Genomic DNA, 16,997 nt, shown 5'->3' on the forward strand with positions numbered 1-16,997 from the left:
AGCAGTGGGATCTGCACGATTTCCCTGGCTGTTATCCTTGACAATTGGTGGCAGTGGTGGGATCTGTGCGATTTCCTTAGCTGTTATCCTTGACAGTTGGTGGCAGTGGTGGGATCTGCACGATTTCCCTGGCTGTTATCCTTAACAATTGGTGGCAGTGGTGGGATCTGCGCGATTTCCCTGGCTGTTATCCTTGACAATTGGTGGCAGTGGTGGGATCTGTGCGATTTCCTCAGCTGTTATCCTTGACAGTTGGTGGCAGTGGTGGGATCTGCGCGATTTTCCTGGCTGTTATCCTTGACAATTGGTGGCAGTGGTGGGATCTGAGCGATATCCCTGGCTGTTATCCTTGACAGTTGGTGGCAGTGGTGGGATCTGTGCAATTTCCTCAGCTGTTATCCTTGACAGTTGGTGGCAGTGGTGGAATCTGCGCAATTTCCCTGGCTGTTATCCTTGACAGTTGGTGGCAGTGGTGGGATCTGCGCAATTTCCCTGGCTGTTATCCTTGACAGTTGGTGGCAGTGGTGGGATCTGCGCGATTTCCCTGGCTGTTATCCTTGACAGTTGGTGGCAGTGGTGGGATCTGTGCGATTTCCCTGGCTGTTATCCTTGACAGTTGGTGGCAGTGGTGGGATCTGCGCGATTTCCCTGGCTTTTATCCTTGACAGTTGGTGGCAGTGGTGGGATCTGCGCGATTTCCTCAGCTGTTATCCTTGTCAGTTGGTGGCAGTGGTAGGATCTGCGCGATTTCCCTGGCTGTTACCAATAGTGACTTCTAATTTTGCCAGGCTGGATTTTTCACTATTTTTCTCCTAAAAAAATGAGTTTTGTAAATTTTCTTGAAAAAATTAATGCTACATTTTTAAACCATCTTAAATTCTAACAAAATGGCGCTAGTGTAAAGCAGACATTAGGGAAATGTTATTTATTATGTTTTTGTGTGGTATGACTATCTGGATTAAAGGGATAATCATTCAAAGTTCAAAAACAGTACACATTTTTGGAAATTTTTGCAAAAATTTCTGATTTATGTTTATAAACACAGAAAATATCGACATAAATTTACCATTATCATAAAGTATAATATGTCATGAAAAAACTGTCTCAAACTCAATGGATTATGTGTTAGCATTCCAGAGTTATTACCACATAAATTGACACTGGACAGATTTGAAAAACTTGGCCCGGTCACTAAGGGGTTACTGAATTCTTCTCACAATGTCCTGATGTGCTTTGTATTATTTTGCAGGCGGTGTACCACAATTTAAAAACACCGGTGTTTCGTCAGCAGCTGGAGAACATCCAACTTGAGCAGAGCAAAATTGAAGCCTTTGCCAGTGTCTGGGATAATGCTGGGCCCGAGACTGTGGAGAAATTTAGGCAGAGGACTTTTACTCCTAAAAAGGTAATCTTGGCCCTGAAAGATGATGGTGATGGTTCCTTCTACTTGCTACTAACACTTGATACAGGAAAGATATATATCTTGGTACCGTGTTAGCCAGTAGATAGAAAAATATTTAGAATTGAGAGTCCTCAGTGGTTGATACCTTTTAATGGCTAACTGAAAAGATGGTAACAAATTGCAAGCTCCAGAATTCTCCAGAATTTCTTTTAGACTTCGCCTGATGAAGAGACCTGAGTAGTCTCGAAAGCTTGCAATTTGTTACCATCTTTTCAGTTAGCCATCAAAAGGTATCAACCACTGAGGACTCTCAATTCTAAATATTTCTACTATCACTTGGAGGTTCTTCTAGTGCTTTGTTTTACATACGAGCAGCTGTTTAACTCTGGTTTTCCTTGTCACCTCTGCTGACAATGTTTTTATTTATTTATTTTTTTACTTAAATGCATGTATTTGGGTCTAAAAATAATTTTTAAATTTGTAAGCCAAAATCGAAAGTGGAAGAATCAGGTAAAGTGTAATAAAAACACGTCACCATTTTTCACCCGCTCCTGATTTTGGCTTACAAACACTGATGTAAAATACTGACCAAATACTGAAGATATAAACAAGGCCTATTTGTTGTACCTGTCGGTTTCTGAGCTCCTCTCAGCTGATTTAAGACCACAGACCACATCCAGGCAGTGTTCCTTAGATAATTCTTTGGAAAAGTGAAATTGTGCTTCCCCATGCAGAAACCAGTGTCACTAAGTGAAAATCAGGAAAACAATCCGAAAAGACCAGTTGGGCTCTGTTCACACCACACTTCGAATTCTGTTGAAAAGCACATATTTTCCTTTAATTTGAAAAAAGAAAGTGTCAAGGTGCAAAATTGGTACAAGCTCCTTTTTTTTTTTTTTTTAGTCTCCGTCGCAAATCAGAATCATGAGCGTCAATTGTGACAGGACAGGTCCCTTTTATTTTTTATAAAGATTTTTATACAGACTGCAAAAATGTATTGTGAACCCAGCGTTAAAAAATTTGATTTATGATTACGGTACATTTATTTATTTTTTTATTCTTTTTTTACAAACCAGCATTTCAGTCCTATAAGATCTGGATGCTACAGTTGCTTCAGTGCACATTGTGTCTGAGCCGTATATTGGGGGTGCGCATTGTGTCTGAGCCGTATACTGTGGGGTGCGCATTATGTCTGTGCCGTATACTGTGGGGTGCACATTGTGTCTGAGCCATATACTGGGGGTGCACATTGTGTCTGTGCCATATACTGGGGGTGCACATTGTGTCTGTGCTATATACTGGGGGTGCACATTGTGTCTGAGCCGTATACTGTGGGGTGCGCATTATGTGTGAGCCGTATACTGTGGGGTGCGCATTATGTCTGTGCCGTATACTCGGGGGTGCACATTGTGTCTGAGCCGTATACTGTGGGGTGCGCATTATGTGTGAGCCGTATACTGTGGGGTGCGCATTATGTCTGTGCCGTATACTCGGGGGTGCACATTGTGTCTGAGCCGTATACTAGTGGTGCGCATTGTGTCTGAGCCATATACTGGGGGTGCGCATTGTGTCTGTGCCATATACTGGGGGTGCACATTGTGTCTGTGACATATACTGGGGGTGCACATTGTGTCTGAGCCGTATACTAGTGGTGCGCATTGTGTCTGAGCCATATACTGGGGGTGCGCATTGTGTCTGAGCCATATACTGGGGGTGCACATTGTGTCTGAGCCGTATACTGGGGGTGCACATTGTGTCTGAGCCGTATACTGGTGGTGCCCACTGTGTCTGAGCCATATACTGGTGGTGCGCATTGTGTCTGAGCCGTATACTGGGGGTGCGCATTGTGTCTGAGCCGTATACTGGTGGTGCCCACTGTGTCTGAGCCATATACTGGGGGTGCGCATTGTGTCTGAGCCATATACTGGGGGTGCACATTGTGTCTGAGCCATATACTAGGGGTGCACATTGGAAGACTTTCCAGCTTGTTTCTCTGGCTTGTGCCATTGTAATACATCATGATATACATTCTTGCAGCCAATCTGTCCCCAGTGGACGTTCTTTTGGCTTCCATCAGGTAAATGGGGCATTTAAAATATATTTACGCATGGGACTTTTTTTTTAGATGTTCGCACCAAATTTAAGGTTTGAACTCGGTGTGCATAGAACCTTCAACTGCGAAAGAGCTCGGCGGAGAAACGAAACTCCGTGTGAATCTGATCTCATAAGGAGCAAAGTTAGGAAATTGGTTGCACACCTTGACGTGTCCACTTTTATATATGCATCAGCACACTGCGGTTAGTGAATTCATAAACTTCACTATTTAGTTTTACATATTTAACATGTTTTAATCAAAGTTCAACAGACATCCAACCACGTCATGGTGTTCCTATATATGGATGTCCTTATCACTAATGTCATATCTCCATGTGCCAAACCTCATCTGAACTGGGGAAATCAAAGGGGACCAGGCGTAGCTCACAATTGTAACCTTGTCTGGGAAAGATGGGTGGATAAGAGTGCTGACCCCCCCCAGGCTGGACCTTAGTGATGGGGACCATCCATATTGAAGTACACCTTGATGTTGGTTAATTGCCTCTTGCACTTTTTGCTGGAAAAAAACTCTTAACGTGTAAGCCCTACTTTTTTCCTCTTTTTTTTGGTGTCCACTTTAATTTAGAAACAAATGGAAATGCTTGTGCGAAAAGAAACGTCACAGAACGTCCATGAACAGGGAGCTTTTTTCTTCTCCGTACCCTCCGAATACTATAACGTCGCAGCTTTAATCTACATAAACCCAGAATACCCCTCTCTATAGACTCTGGGCACGGCTTGCTCCACTTTTGTGCGCACATTCTGCCGGTTCCCTTTGATATAATTATCCTTTCGTTCTCTGACATTTCCTCATGTGGGTCACATCTCCTACACAATCTCTTATTCATATTTTATTTCCTACATTTCCATGATATTCCCGCAGCTCTCCACTCTGCAGTCCGGCTCCTCTATCATTTGTTGTCTGTGAAAGCAGGAAGGATGTTTTCCTCGGCAGCCGGCAGATTGTGTGCAGGTATCGGGTAGTGACACAGGATTTGTGTGCGTTCACTCCCAGACACATCCAATGTGACTGCCCGCCTCTTGAAGATGGAATCTCTATTACTTGACATCTGTCTGGCGGCCGATTCATTCATCAGAATTAGCAGTCTGGAGAGCATGTCCCTGCTATGCCACACTTAATGGGCGAACCGATAACCGCTCACAGCAGCTAATATGTATACGACACCTTGTTTAGCTATAAACTTATAGGATCGGAATCATTAACTGTCATGGAGCGTATCAAAGAAAAGCGCGCCCCGATCTGAGTTATGATTTCTCAGGAAATTGCTCTGTGTACAATCTTATAAATGCCACATCGCAGTTCCAGTCACAGTTTATGCGTTCGTGATAAAAGATGTTGTCGGCTTCCTGAGAGGCCCATAGTGCAATAAGCTGCAACATATTACGGCTCTGACTTTTCTGTTAGTTCTGTGTTATCGTTCCCTTTAATCTACCGCCTCATGGTTCAGCAATTCCAAAATGTATCCGCAATTTTTTCTACCTAAAATTGTCTTGGCTGGAATCCTGCAAAAAAAAAAAAAAGTGATACAAGCACTTTAATTTATTTCATCCATATAAATACTGTTGTTTGTGTCTTATTGGGTAGATATATAGATATCTGTATGTCCATATAAAAGAAAGCGGATTGGCACATACCATCCTGTGCAACAAAATCCTTTATTGTGGCATCATCATACCAACAGCAGGCAGATAAAACAGTGGAGCAAATACAGACGACGATCGTTTCACGCTTCAATTGCACTTCAACAGGTCATGATATATAGATATGGGCAAAATATCAAAATGCAATCATTTTTTTTTCAGCAATAATCCTATCCCGTTCCTGCATTTTTGCATAGATAATTGATAAGAGACTTTTTTTCAAGTTTGTGTATCCATGATTGGTAACGTCATCAGATCGTGATGGGCTAGCCTGTAGTGTCATCATTATAAATTGAATTGGTTTACATAACCCCTTTTTAAAGTGTTGGTCATCCAGCATTAAGCTGAGTACAGTGGGGCATAGTAATTACACTTTAGATAGCTGTGATGTGTTTGGCTGACAGCTGTCTCTCCTGACTCCTCATACATAACTCGCCGATGCTTTCCATGAGTGAGTTGCTGTCAGACCTCTCTGACGATGGCTTATCTCCTGAAAAACAAAAAGATTGTCTTCTGAAATTCAGCAGACCTGACATCATTTGTCAGGAAGCCCCCATAGACAGTAGACTGTTGGCTGATCCCACCAATATCAACAGACTTGGTTAACTTTAGTCTAAAGTGTATGAGGGCCTTATAGTTGCATAGGGTATGCCATAAATTTCTTCTGTGAAGCGCTCTGTAATCACATATCAGATTTAAGCTAGTCATACACATTAGATGGTTGTCAGCTGAATACTCGTCTTTATATAAAAGCACTCGTTCGGTAGAGCACTCCTCTGTTCTATGAGTAAGCTGGGATAATATTGCAGTCGGCACTCCAAAATTGGACATGTGCAATCTACACCTCTCCATACCATACAGTATTATTGTTTTACAATTAGCCCCTTATAGTAATTCTGGCCCCCGTTCTGTAATAATGTTCTTCATTTTGTAAAAATGTCCCCAATTCTGTAATAATGTATTAGTCCTTGTTCTGTAATAATGTCCATCGTCCTGTAATAATGCCCCTTATCCTGTAATAATTATCCTCACCTTCACACACACACACACACACACACACACACACACACACACACACACACACACACACACACACACACACACACACACACTTCTTCTCACCTGACTTCGCTCCCTTGGCGAAAGGTGTCCTCTTCCTCCTCCAGGGGAATTGATATTGATGATGCTGCTACTTGCAAATGCTTTTCTAGATTTGCGTCGGTCTGGAGCACAGTTAATTATAAGTTTTATAAAGAACTGATTGCGACAGTAAGTTGTTCCAAGCACAGATCTATACAACACAACATGTCTCCTCAAAGAGGGAAATTCATCGCTGCTCACATAACATAAAACTCAAGCAGTGGATGATCTGCAGTAATCCTCACACAGGAGACGAGAGACTGCTGCGTATACATCACATAGGAGACACTGAGACTGTTGTATATAAATCACATAGGAGACACTGAGACTGCTGTATATAAATCACATAGGAGACACTGAGACTGCTGTATATACACCACATAGGAGACACTGGGGCTGGTAGATGTACAGCACATAGGCGACAGATATATATACACCAATCCCTGTGTAACCTATTGTTGTGTATGTACACGAATCCCTATCTCATAGGAGACACTGGGGCCGGTGTACACACATCTCAAAGTATAGACAAGCTTCTGTATTTTCATTATATAGGAGACACTGCAACTGCTTCCTTCACCATTAGGACCGTTCAGGGCACTAACTCCACCACAAAGAATGTCCTAACACTGGCGCTTGCAAGCATCAGTGCGTAATAATTCATTATTGCTGCATGTACATACTCACGGTCCAGGGACATTAAAGGACTAGTGAACCAGGGTCGGCTGTCCCAAGCAGTATGGTCCCCAGGAATCTGTCTGGGTACTGTAGAAATGACATCATGGGTTTGAGGTTCCCCACCACTGTTTATACAGTTCATCATCGAGGGTGCTTGCAATTTAAACCATAGCTGTCACAAATTTTGAGGTTTAATCATTATTAGTTTGATGTGAACTTCCAGGTACATGATAACTTTTTCTGTTCAGACAAGCACCGTCACAAAATATCTCTACTGCGATTCTAAACGATTGCTACAAAGACCTAGAAAAACAGCATTTGGAGACAGATGTTCACTAAGATCTGCAAAAGAAGTGAACATTGAAACTTTGTGAGACTATTTCTAGAGTTGTTGACAGACGTCGCAGTGTTCAGATCCCAAGGTCATGTGAAGTATCCATCTGGATTGTAGGATTGCCCATAAAATCTGTGTAGATAGGCAACAACGGAAAATCCAGCTCATCTGAAGATCAGTGTTTTGGAGAGCATTGTGTCATCTGCTGTATATAAAGCCAAACCTTTAATTTTCTTTTTACCGTATATAGCACGGAGCGGGGAGAGGATTAGCTTTGTGTTTATTATCCTGATTTCTGCTCACATCATCTTCAGCTTTTTTTTCCTATTTGTATTTATATTTTTTCATGATTTCCTTATGTTTTTCTGTCTTGATTTTTTTGTGCAAAACTGCATATTTGTTTTACAAAATTGTTTATAGGCAATAAGTAGACAAAAACAGCTCATGTAATTTTTTTCTTTAACCAAAAACAAGACTCAAATTGAAGCAGTGTATTTAGGTACTTCTCCATATATATGCGACCTAAAGCTAGCTGTACACGTAGTATTTTCCAGAATCCACTGCCGGAAAGAAGGATGGGACTGGTTGGATTTTACTACCGTGTTTCCCCGAAAAGTAAGACAGTGTCTTACATTCTTTTACCACTCAAAAGTCCCACTATGTCTTACTTTCGGGGTATGTCTTACATTGGAAAAAAAAACGCTGCGTTTTTTTTCCCAACGTACAGTTTACTACCGTACTAGTGTTGAGCGATACCGTCCGATACTTGAAAGTATCGGTATCGGATAGTATCGGCCGATACGCGAAAAATATTGGATATCGCCGATACCGATACCAATACAAGTCAATGGGACACAAGTATCGGAAGGTATCCCTGGATGGTTCCCAGGATCTGAAGGAGAGGAAACTCTCCTTCAGGCCCTGCGATCCATATTTAAGTGTAAAATAAAGAATTAAAATAAAAAATATCGCTATACTTACCCTCTGACGCGCCCTGGTACTAACCGGGAACCTTCCTTCCTTCGAATCAGCGCTTCCAGGACCTGCGGTGACGTCGCGGCTTGTGATTGGTCGCGCAACCGCCCATGTGACCGCTCGCGCGACCAATCAGAAGCCGCGACGTCACCGCAGGTCCTGGAAGCGCTGATTCGAAGGAAGGAAGGTTCCCGGTTAGTACCAGGGCGCGTCAGAGGGTAAATATAGCGATATTTTTTATTTTAATTCTTTATTTTACACTTAAATATGGATCGCAGGGCCTGAAGGAGAGTTTCCTCTCCTTCAGACCCTGGGAACCATCGAGTTTCGGCCGACCCCGACACTACTCAGCACTACGGTATTTACTACGTCTTACTTTCGGGGTACGTCTTACATTAGCCGACCCCGCTAAAACCCCCACTACGTCTTACTTTCGGGGGTGTCTTACTATCGGGGAAACACGGTAGAAACATAAAATCGAGCAGATAAGATGCGCAATATAAAAAAGCTAAAAACCGTACACATATAAGATCAGACTGCCATCTTACGAACTGCAGTTTGTGTAACCTTTTTCTTAGAGACGCAGTGGCCATCATTGGTTATAGGAATAAAAAAAACATTGGTTAGTCCAATGACCTTATTTTCGAAGATTTATTTTTAGTAAAATATGCCTCCCCAAACCTTCAGAGAAAAGTCCCCGGAAAGTTTATCAATGTGGCATAATAGAAGAAAATACCGGTATAATTTTTGAAAAGTTATTTTTTCAGTCCATGAGATCATTCACTCTTTTACTTTCCTCTGGTATGTGTGCTCCAAGTAATTTCTGAATTGTGTGTCGCCCCAAGCTTTTTTTTTTCTGTTGATTTAGCCGTTTGAAATGCATAGGGTGAAATCTTCAGCAAATCCACGCCTAAATCTGCATGGAATATATGCAAATGTTGCTATGTGTCAGTGACCGAATCCACAGCTGACATTTTCCAGTATATGTGGAAGTAATTTTGAAATTCTCTATTTACCCACAACCTTGTCTGCAAAAAATAAATACGGTAAATAAAATAAATGTAAAATTCTCAGAGGCTCCAATACTCTTTCCCCAGTTAAAATGCTGCTTATGTCCTGGTAACATACCGTAAGCGGAGAAGTATTGGCCTCATTTCAACAAAGGATACTATCTTTTTTTTTACTGGAGGGTGCGCCCTTGCAGATGAGCTTGACCTAGTACCTAGCCCAGAGCTTCCCAATCTTATGTCATTGAGGCCTCATGTGAGACGAAGTGCCTTTCATTGTTTTGTTACTGGAGCCGCACCATGTTTCAGCTACAGCATTAGTCCTAGTAAATTACTTTTTCACAATTTAGCACACTGTATATTAAACATTTGGATCTAGTAAAAGAAAAGATACAGCATCAAAACAATTGGCTCTGTTTCTATTCCAAATGTTGGTGTAGCCATGAAAAAGCATGTAGAATATAATCCCTTATGGCAAAACTGTCCCTTCAGCTGTGCCTCACCAGCAAGTGGAGGTGCCTGATGTTCTGATCTACAGCGCTCATCCAAAAGTCATCCTACATACACAGAGTGAGAAAAAAGCAGAGGGAGACATAACAGGATTATGGTAAGATTTTTATCAAGTGTTTTGTATTACTCCAGAGCTGGATTCACATCTACATAGCTCAGTTCTGCTATATAACTTTCCCTGTGTTGCTGCTGCTGCCTCTATGTACTTTCTAAGGAACTTAGAAATAGAGAAGAGTCCTCAGAGGGTAAATCTGGTGAAAATCCAGGGCACAAGTCATAATGGCCAGAGATAACGTTATTCCTTATCTACTCAAGCAAGGCCGCTTATTCTTGGAAGCATGGTTACCCTTTAACTTTATCTGCTGTTAACTCCAGATAAAATTACTATAATATTATTAGCTAATCTGCGAGTGTGTGCAGAGCTGTATATTGCTTTCTTCATCATTTGCTGAACGTCATCCTAGGGCTAACATGCTCTGTATTGGAAGTATATGTGACCGGATCTGTCCTTCAGTGGCCTCCATTGAATAACATTGGGTATGGCAAGGAAAACTAGCGACATGTTCATCAGTAGCCAATTCCCCCTCTGCCGTGTTCAGCCTTAGGCCACATTTTACCTTTTGCAGAGCAGTTTTTTATTTTGAATCAGTATTTGTAAGTTAAAACTAGGAATGGAGCCTATAGGGAAAACTGGAAAGAGCTGTACATATGTCATATTTTACACCCAATCTTGGCATTGATTTTGTATCAGATTTGTGAGTCAATGTCAATGCAGTGTGAAAGAGGTCATGGACTTTAAAAAAAAAAAAAATCCAAAACAAGAATTGGTGCATAACCGCAGAAAAAAGTTTATTTCTGCCTCTTTTTGTGCACTCCTGTCCTGGCTTTGACTTGAAAATACAGCAAGAGAGAATGGAACTGCACTAGTCTGTGCGATTCCTGCAGTTATTATTCCCGCAAAAATGATAGAGGCAAGATGTCTTCATCTTCTACTGTCAGTGATCTGGACCCTGCCTTATCTGCCCCTGACTTGCCCTTGCGTACACACAAGCAGAAAAATGTCAGGAAGGATCAGTCTGTTGTACGAATCAGTGAAAATTGCAATACTTCAGGACTTTTAATACAGATGTTGTCATAAAAAAAGGTGTAAAATATTTCTACAATAAAAATGTGCTTTGAACAATAATAATAATCTATATTTTTTATAGCGCAAACATATTCCGCAGCGCTTTACAGTTTTGCACACATTATCATCGCTGTCCCCGATGGGGCTCACAATCTAGAATCCCTATCAGTATGTTTTTGGAACAATGTCATCAATAGACTTCATTTAGCCCTTGGAGGGAATTTAGCAGCGGGTTTTTTGCTATTTATTCTGAGAGCAGTATAATGTGGGTCATAGAGTCTGATTCCAGTGATGAGTCACTTACTGGGCTGCTTGCTGTGGTTTCTGTACAATGTGTTTTTTTTAGCAGGAGATTATCACTGCAGCACTGGCTGTAGTGTGCCAGGCAGTCATGCCAATCTGTGTAACCCCACAACTGCTGATTGGCAGCTTGCTGACAATGTACAGTGTATACAGGAATCTGCCAGTCAGGGTGTGGGCGGGTTATATGCAGCTCAGCATTTTGAGCACTGCTACATCTACAGCAGAGAGAACAGGGTTCTATCAAAACTGCACCAAGCAGCCCAGTAAGTGATAAGTCGCTGGCATCGGGCTTTCTGCCCCTACATCATGATGCTCTCAGATTACATGGCAAAAACCTGCTGATACATTCTCTTTAGTCTCTTGTTTTATTTTTTTTTTGGACCAAATGAAAGGATACAGCCCTCTACTAAACATAGATTTTTCCTTCACCCCCTTGCCCAAAACTGTGCTCACAAAGCACTGATGTAATTAACCTCGTTGGTTGTATGGGGAACTAAAGTGCTTCATTCATCAAAGTCTGACGCTATCGAGGTTAATTATGTTATTGTACAAAGCCTAATCTTCGCTGGTCACATAATGTTGGAGGCACATTCCAAGCGTGTATATAAATGGGGCACATTTTCTCACAGGGGTCAAGGGAAATTGCACAGAATATGTTTCTGCCGCAGTATTAGTGGCTGTGAATCAATATACATAATGAAACCCGTGTGCCTCTATTATTGCCCTATATTAATATACATATTTATGAATTCATATTAAATTAGGCTCATGTTTTGCAATAAAATGTTGTTTTTTTTTTTTTTACTTTTAGAAATCTGTTTTTCTTGGACAGTACTCATAAGATAATGTTTTGAGAAATAAATATTTTGGAGCTGGAGTTTGATATTCTTGTGTTTCTGATTTGATAACGCAGAATGAATACTAGCGCCGATATGAACAGAGCCTTTCTACAGCGAGGAGGGTATGGTGGAGGAGAAAACCGGAACGTTGTCAGAAAAATATAAAATCCCTTTTACACAAAGACAATACGTTATTGTAAGATAATTAGTGAACATTTATTCCCAATAAATCACAATGTTGGCGATTAGTGATGAGCGAGCGTGCTTGAAGAAGGTGTTGTCGGATCATGCCTGAGTGCTAATAGAGTATCTTTGGCATGCTCTAATACCATGTTCGAGTCCCCGCAGCTGCATGACTCTGAGCTGTTCAGCCGCCACACATTTTAGGATTGCCTAACAGGCTGTTGAACATATCATATGAACTCAAGCGTGGGAAAATATTCTGAAAAGTTCCCAGGCTCGAGTTCATATGAGGACATCCAGCAGAGGTCACATCACCGCAACTGAAGGTAACTACAGGTCATTGACCTACATTCCATTCATTCGCTGGGGTTTTACAGGCAGGAGCACAGCTGCATTAGCAGGCTTCTGCTTGTAAAATTAGTTAACCCCTTCAGATGGATTTACATCGTGGGACGTGACAGAATGACGGAAGGAATGGGATATTGTTGTTTTTTATTTTACCTTTTTTACAGAACGAGGGTCTTCAGGTGGATTACCAGTATAATAAAATATTACAACAACCTGTGTATTTATTTCATTAAAATACTTTGTAATGATGTGTGTGTGTTTTTTTACCATTTCATACTATTGGATGAATAATGGATAGGTGTCATAATTGACACCTCTCCATTATTAATCTGGCTTAATGTCACCTTACAATAGCAAGGTGACATTAACCCTTCATTTCCCCATATCCCACCGCTACACGGGAATGGGAAGAGAGTGGCCAAGTGCCAGAATAGGCGCATCTTCCAGATGTGCCTTTTCTGGGGTGGCTGGGGGCAGATGTTTTTAGCCGGGGGGGGGGCAATAACCATGGACCCTCTCCAGGCTATTAATATCTGCTCTCAGTCACTGGCTTTACCATTCTGGCGGAGAAAATTGCGCGGGAGCCCACGCCAATGTTTTCCGCGATCTAACCCTTTAACAGCTAGAGCGCCCAAATTTTGAACATACACACTACTAACATTAGTAGTGTGGAATATGCAAAAAAAAAGGGATATGAGATGGTTTACTGTATGTAAAACATGTCTCATATCATGTCGGTTTTGGGAAGGAAATGGCAAAAGCCGGCAATTAAATTACCGGCTTTTAAGCTATCTAGCGCTGTATGAAATATTAATATATATACATATGTGTCTCACTGATATGTATATATATATACCCCGATACTATGTGTGGACATTTATTACGTACTAGGTGAGAAGAGAGTGGACCCTCTGGACCGTGGAAGAGACCTACCCCTGGGCGAGCAGGCCTAAGGGTAACCAACCCCTATACAGGGACTGTCAGGAGCAGGCCCAGAGGTCGCTAATCCACGGCAGCAGATACCAAGGGGGACGGCTCCGGAGGACAAAGAAAAAGACACAAACTGGAGTACAGGAATGGAGGCGGAGGGACTAATGGCAACGGAGAAAGGAAGAGGACGACTAGCTAGAGCTGAAGTAAGACTGGAACTGGAGGGGAACAGAGGAAGAGAAAGCACAAAAAGAAACGGGAAAGAGGCGAGCAAAAGGGCAAGAGCAAAGGAGAAACACTCGGAGCTGACTGAAGCACAGTAGCACAAAGCAGATGGGCCAGAGACAGAAGCAAATAGCAAATGATACTCAGGCACCTCCTAACAGAGGAGGTGGCCTGAAATACCCCGAACCTACCCAGGATTGGCCGAGACAGAAGGTATCCGGAAACAGAGGATCAGCGTCAGCTGCGAACCCCTGCGCACCTGCGCAGAAGCTAAACAAGGTGCCGGGAACGAGCGCGCCGCCCACCAGCAGTAAGACAGCGGGAGCGCGCACTGAAGGCGGGAGTACGCGACGCCGAGGAGGAAGCACGCCGGAACCCGGAAGAAGAGGAACCGAGGGGAACGGAAGCCGCAGCACCGGCGGAAGGAGCGGCGCGCCGAGAGCCAGGGACGGAGCCGCAAAGGTGAGTAGCGGCCGTAACACATTTATCTTAGCTATTCTATTCTAACCTGTCAGTGTGATTTTACCGGCTTTTCGCTAGAACACCGCTCTAGCGGTCCGTGTGTAATCTGTATTTTTCTGGCCCCCATAGACTTTCATTGGCGTATTTTTTGCGCAATACGGTGACAAACGCAGCATGCTGCGATTTTCTACGGCCGTAGAAGACCGTATAATACGGATCAGTAAAATACGGCTGATAGGAGCTGGGGCATAGAGAAGCATTGTACCGTATGCAATCCGTATTTTCAGCACCCCTCATACGTCCGTAAAACACGCTAGTGTGAGGCCGGCCTTAGTGGTAATATTTATTCGATATTGCTTGCGATTATTTATGAAAAAAATGGAAATATGGCGAAAATATTTAAAGTTTTGCAATTTTCAAAATTTGAATTTTTATGCCCTTAAATCAGAGAGCTTTCTCACACAAAATAGTTAACATTTCCCACATGTCTACTGTACAACAGCACAATTTTGGTAACAAAATTTTTTTTTGTTAGGACGTCATAAGGGTTAAAAGTTGACCAGCGATTTCTCCTTTTTACAACAAAATTTCAAAACCATTTTTTTTAGGGACCACCTCACATTTAAAGTCACTTTGAGGGGTGTACATGACAGTAAATACCCAAACTTGACACCATTCTAAAAACTGCACCCCTCAAGGTTCTCAAAACCCCATTCAAGAAGTTTATTAACCCTTGACGTACTTCACAGCAACTGAAACAATGTGGAAGGAAAAAATAAACATTTAACTTTTTTTTGCAAACATTTTACTTCAGAACCAATTTTTTTTTTCAGAAGTGTAAAAAGAGAAAATGAACCACAACATTTGTTGTGCAATTTCTCCTGAATACGCCGATACCACATACAGGTCCTTCTCAAAAAATTAGCATATAGTGTTAAATTTCATTATTTACCATAATGTAATGATTACAATTAAACTTTCATATATTATAGATTCATTATCCACCAACTGAAATTTGTCAGGTCTTTTATTGTTTTAATACTGATGATTTTGGCATACAACTCCTGATAACCCAAAAAACCTGTCTCAATAAATTAGCATATTTCACCCATCCAATCAAATAAAAGTGTTTTTTAATAACAAACAAAAAAACCAACAAATAATAATGTTCAGTTGTGCACTCAATACTTGGTCGGGAATCCTTTGGCAGAAATGACTGCTTCAATGCGGCGTGGCATGGAGGCAATCAGCCTGTGACACTGCTGAGATGTTATGGAGGCCCAGGATGCTTCAATAGCGGCCTTAAGCTCATCCAGAGTGTTGGGTCTTGCGTCTCTCAACTTTCTCTTCACAATATCCCACAGATTCTCTATGGGGTTCAGGTCAGGAGAGTTGGCAGGCCAATTGAGCACAGTAATACCATGGTCAGTAAACCATTTACCAGTGGTTTTGGCACTGTGAGCAGGTGCCAGGTCGTGCTGAAAAATGAAATCTTCATCTCCATAAAGCATTTCAGCCGATGGAAGCATGAAGTGCTCCAAAATCTCCTGATAGCTAGCTGCATTGACCCTGCCCTTGATGAAACACAGTGGACCAACACCAGCAGCTGACATGGCACCCCACACCATCACTGACTGTGGGTACTTGACACTGGACTTCAGGCATTTTGGCATTTCCTTCTCCCCAGTCTTCCTCCAGACTCTGGCACCTTGATTTCCGAATGACATGCAAAATTTGCTTTCATCAGAAAAAAGTACTTGGGACCACTTAGCAACAGTCCAGTGCTGCTTCTCTGTAGCTCAAAAGTGGCTTTACCTGGGGAATGCGGCACCTGTAGCCCATTTCCTGCACACGCCTGTGCACGGTGGCTCTGGATGTTTCCACACCAGACTCAGTCCACTGCTTCCTCAGGTTCCCCAAGGTCTGGAATCGGTCCTTCTCCACAATCTTCCTCAGGGTCCGGTCTCCTCTTCTCGTTGTACAGCGTTTTCTGCCACATTGTTTCCTTCCAACAGACTTACCATTGAGGTGCCTTGATACAGCACTCTGGAAACAGCCTATTTGTTCAGAAATTTCTTTCTGGGTCTTACCCTCTTGCTTGAGGGTGTCAATGATGGCCTTCTTGACATCTGTCAGGTCGCTAGTCTTACCCATGATGGGGGTTTTGAGTAATGAACCAGGCAGGGAGTTTATAAAAGCCTCAGGTATCTTTTGCATGTGTTTAGAGTTAATTAGTTGATTCAGAAGATTAGGGTAATAGGTCGTTTAGAGAACCTTTTCTTGATATGCTAATTTATTGAGACAGGTTTTTTGGGTTATCAGGAGTTGTATGCCAAAATCATCAGTATTAAAACAATAAAAGACCTGACAAATTTCAGTTGGTGGATAATGAATCTATAATATATGAAAGTTTAATTGTAATCATTACATTATGGTAAATAATGAAATTTAACACTATATGCTAATTTTTTGAGAAGGACCTGTATGTGGGGGTAAACCATTGTTTAAACGCACGGTAGGGCTTGGAAGTGAAGGAGCGCCGTTTGACTTTTTCAATGCAGAATTGGCTGGAATTGGGATCGGACGCCATTTCGCGTATAGAGAGCCCTTGATGTGCCTAAACAGTGGAAACCCCCCACAAGTGACCCCATTTTGGAAACTAAACCCATTAAGGAACTTATCTAGATGTGTGGTGAGCAGTTTGAACCCCCAAGTGCTTCACAGAAATTTATAACGTTGAGCCGTGAAAATAAAAAAATCCTTTTTTTTTCCTCAAAAA

General features: G+C 42.1%; 1 protein-coding gene across 6 annotated transcripts in view; it reads left to right on the forward strand.

Moving 5' to 3' along the window:
• Positions 1-16,997, forward strand: part of COMMD10 (COMM domain containing 10) — a 484,751-nt gene that overhangs the window by 28,392 nt on the left and 439,362 nt on the right. For all 6 annotated transcript variants that reach the window (XM_069753243.1, XM_069753211.1, XM_069753251.1 and 3 more), the window contains exon 4: positions 1,250-1,405. In XM_069753243.1, the coding sequence (XP_069609344.1) occupies positions 1,250-1,405 (156 nt within the window). The remainder of the gene's footprint in view (positions 1-1,249; positions 1,406-16,997) is intronic.

This window comes from Ranitomeya imitator, chromosome 1 (assembly GCF_032444005.1).
Source record: "Ranitomeya imitator isolate aRanImi1 chromosome 1, aRanImi1.pri, whole genome shotgun sequence".
Classification (NCBI taxonomy): domain Eukaryota; kingdom Metazoa; phylum Chordata; class Amphibia; order Anura; family Dendrobatidae; genus Ranitomeya; species Ranitomeya imitator.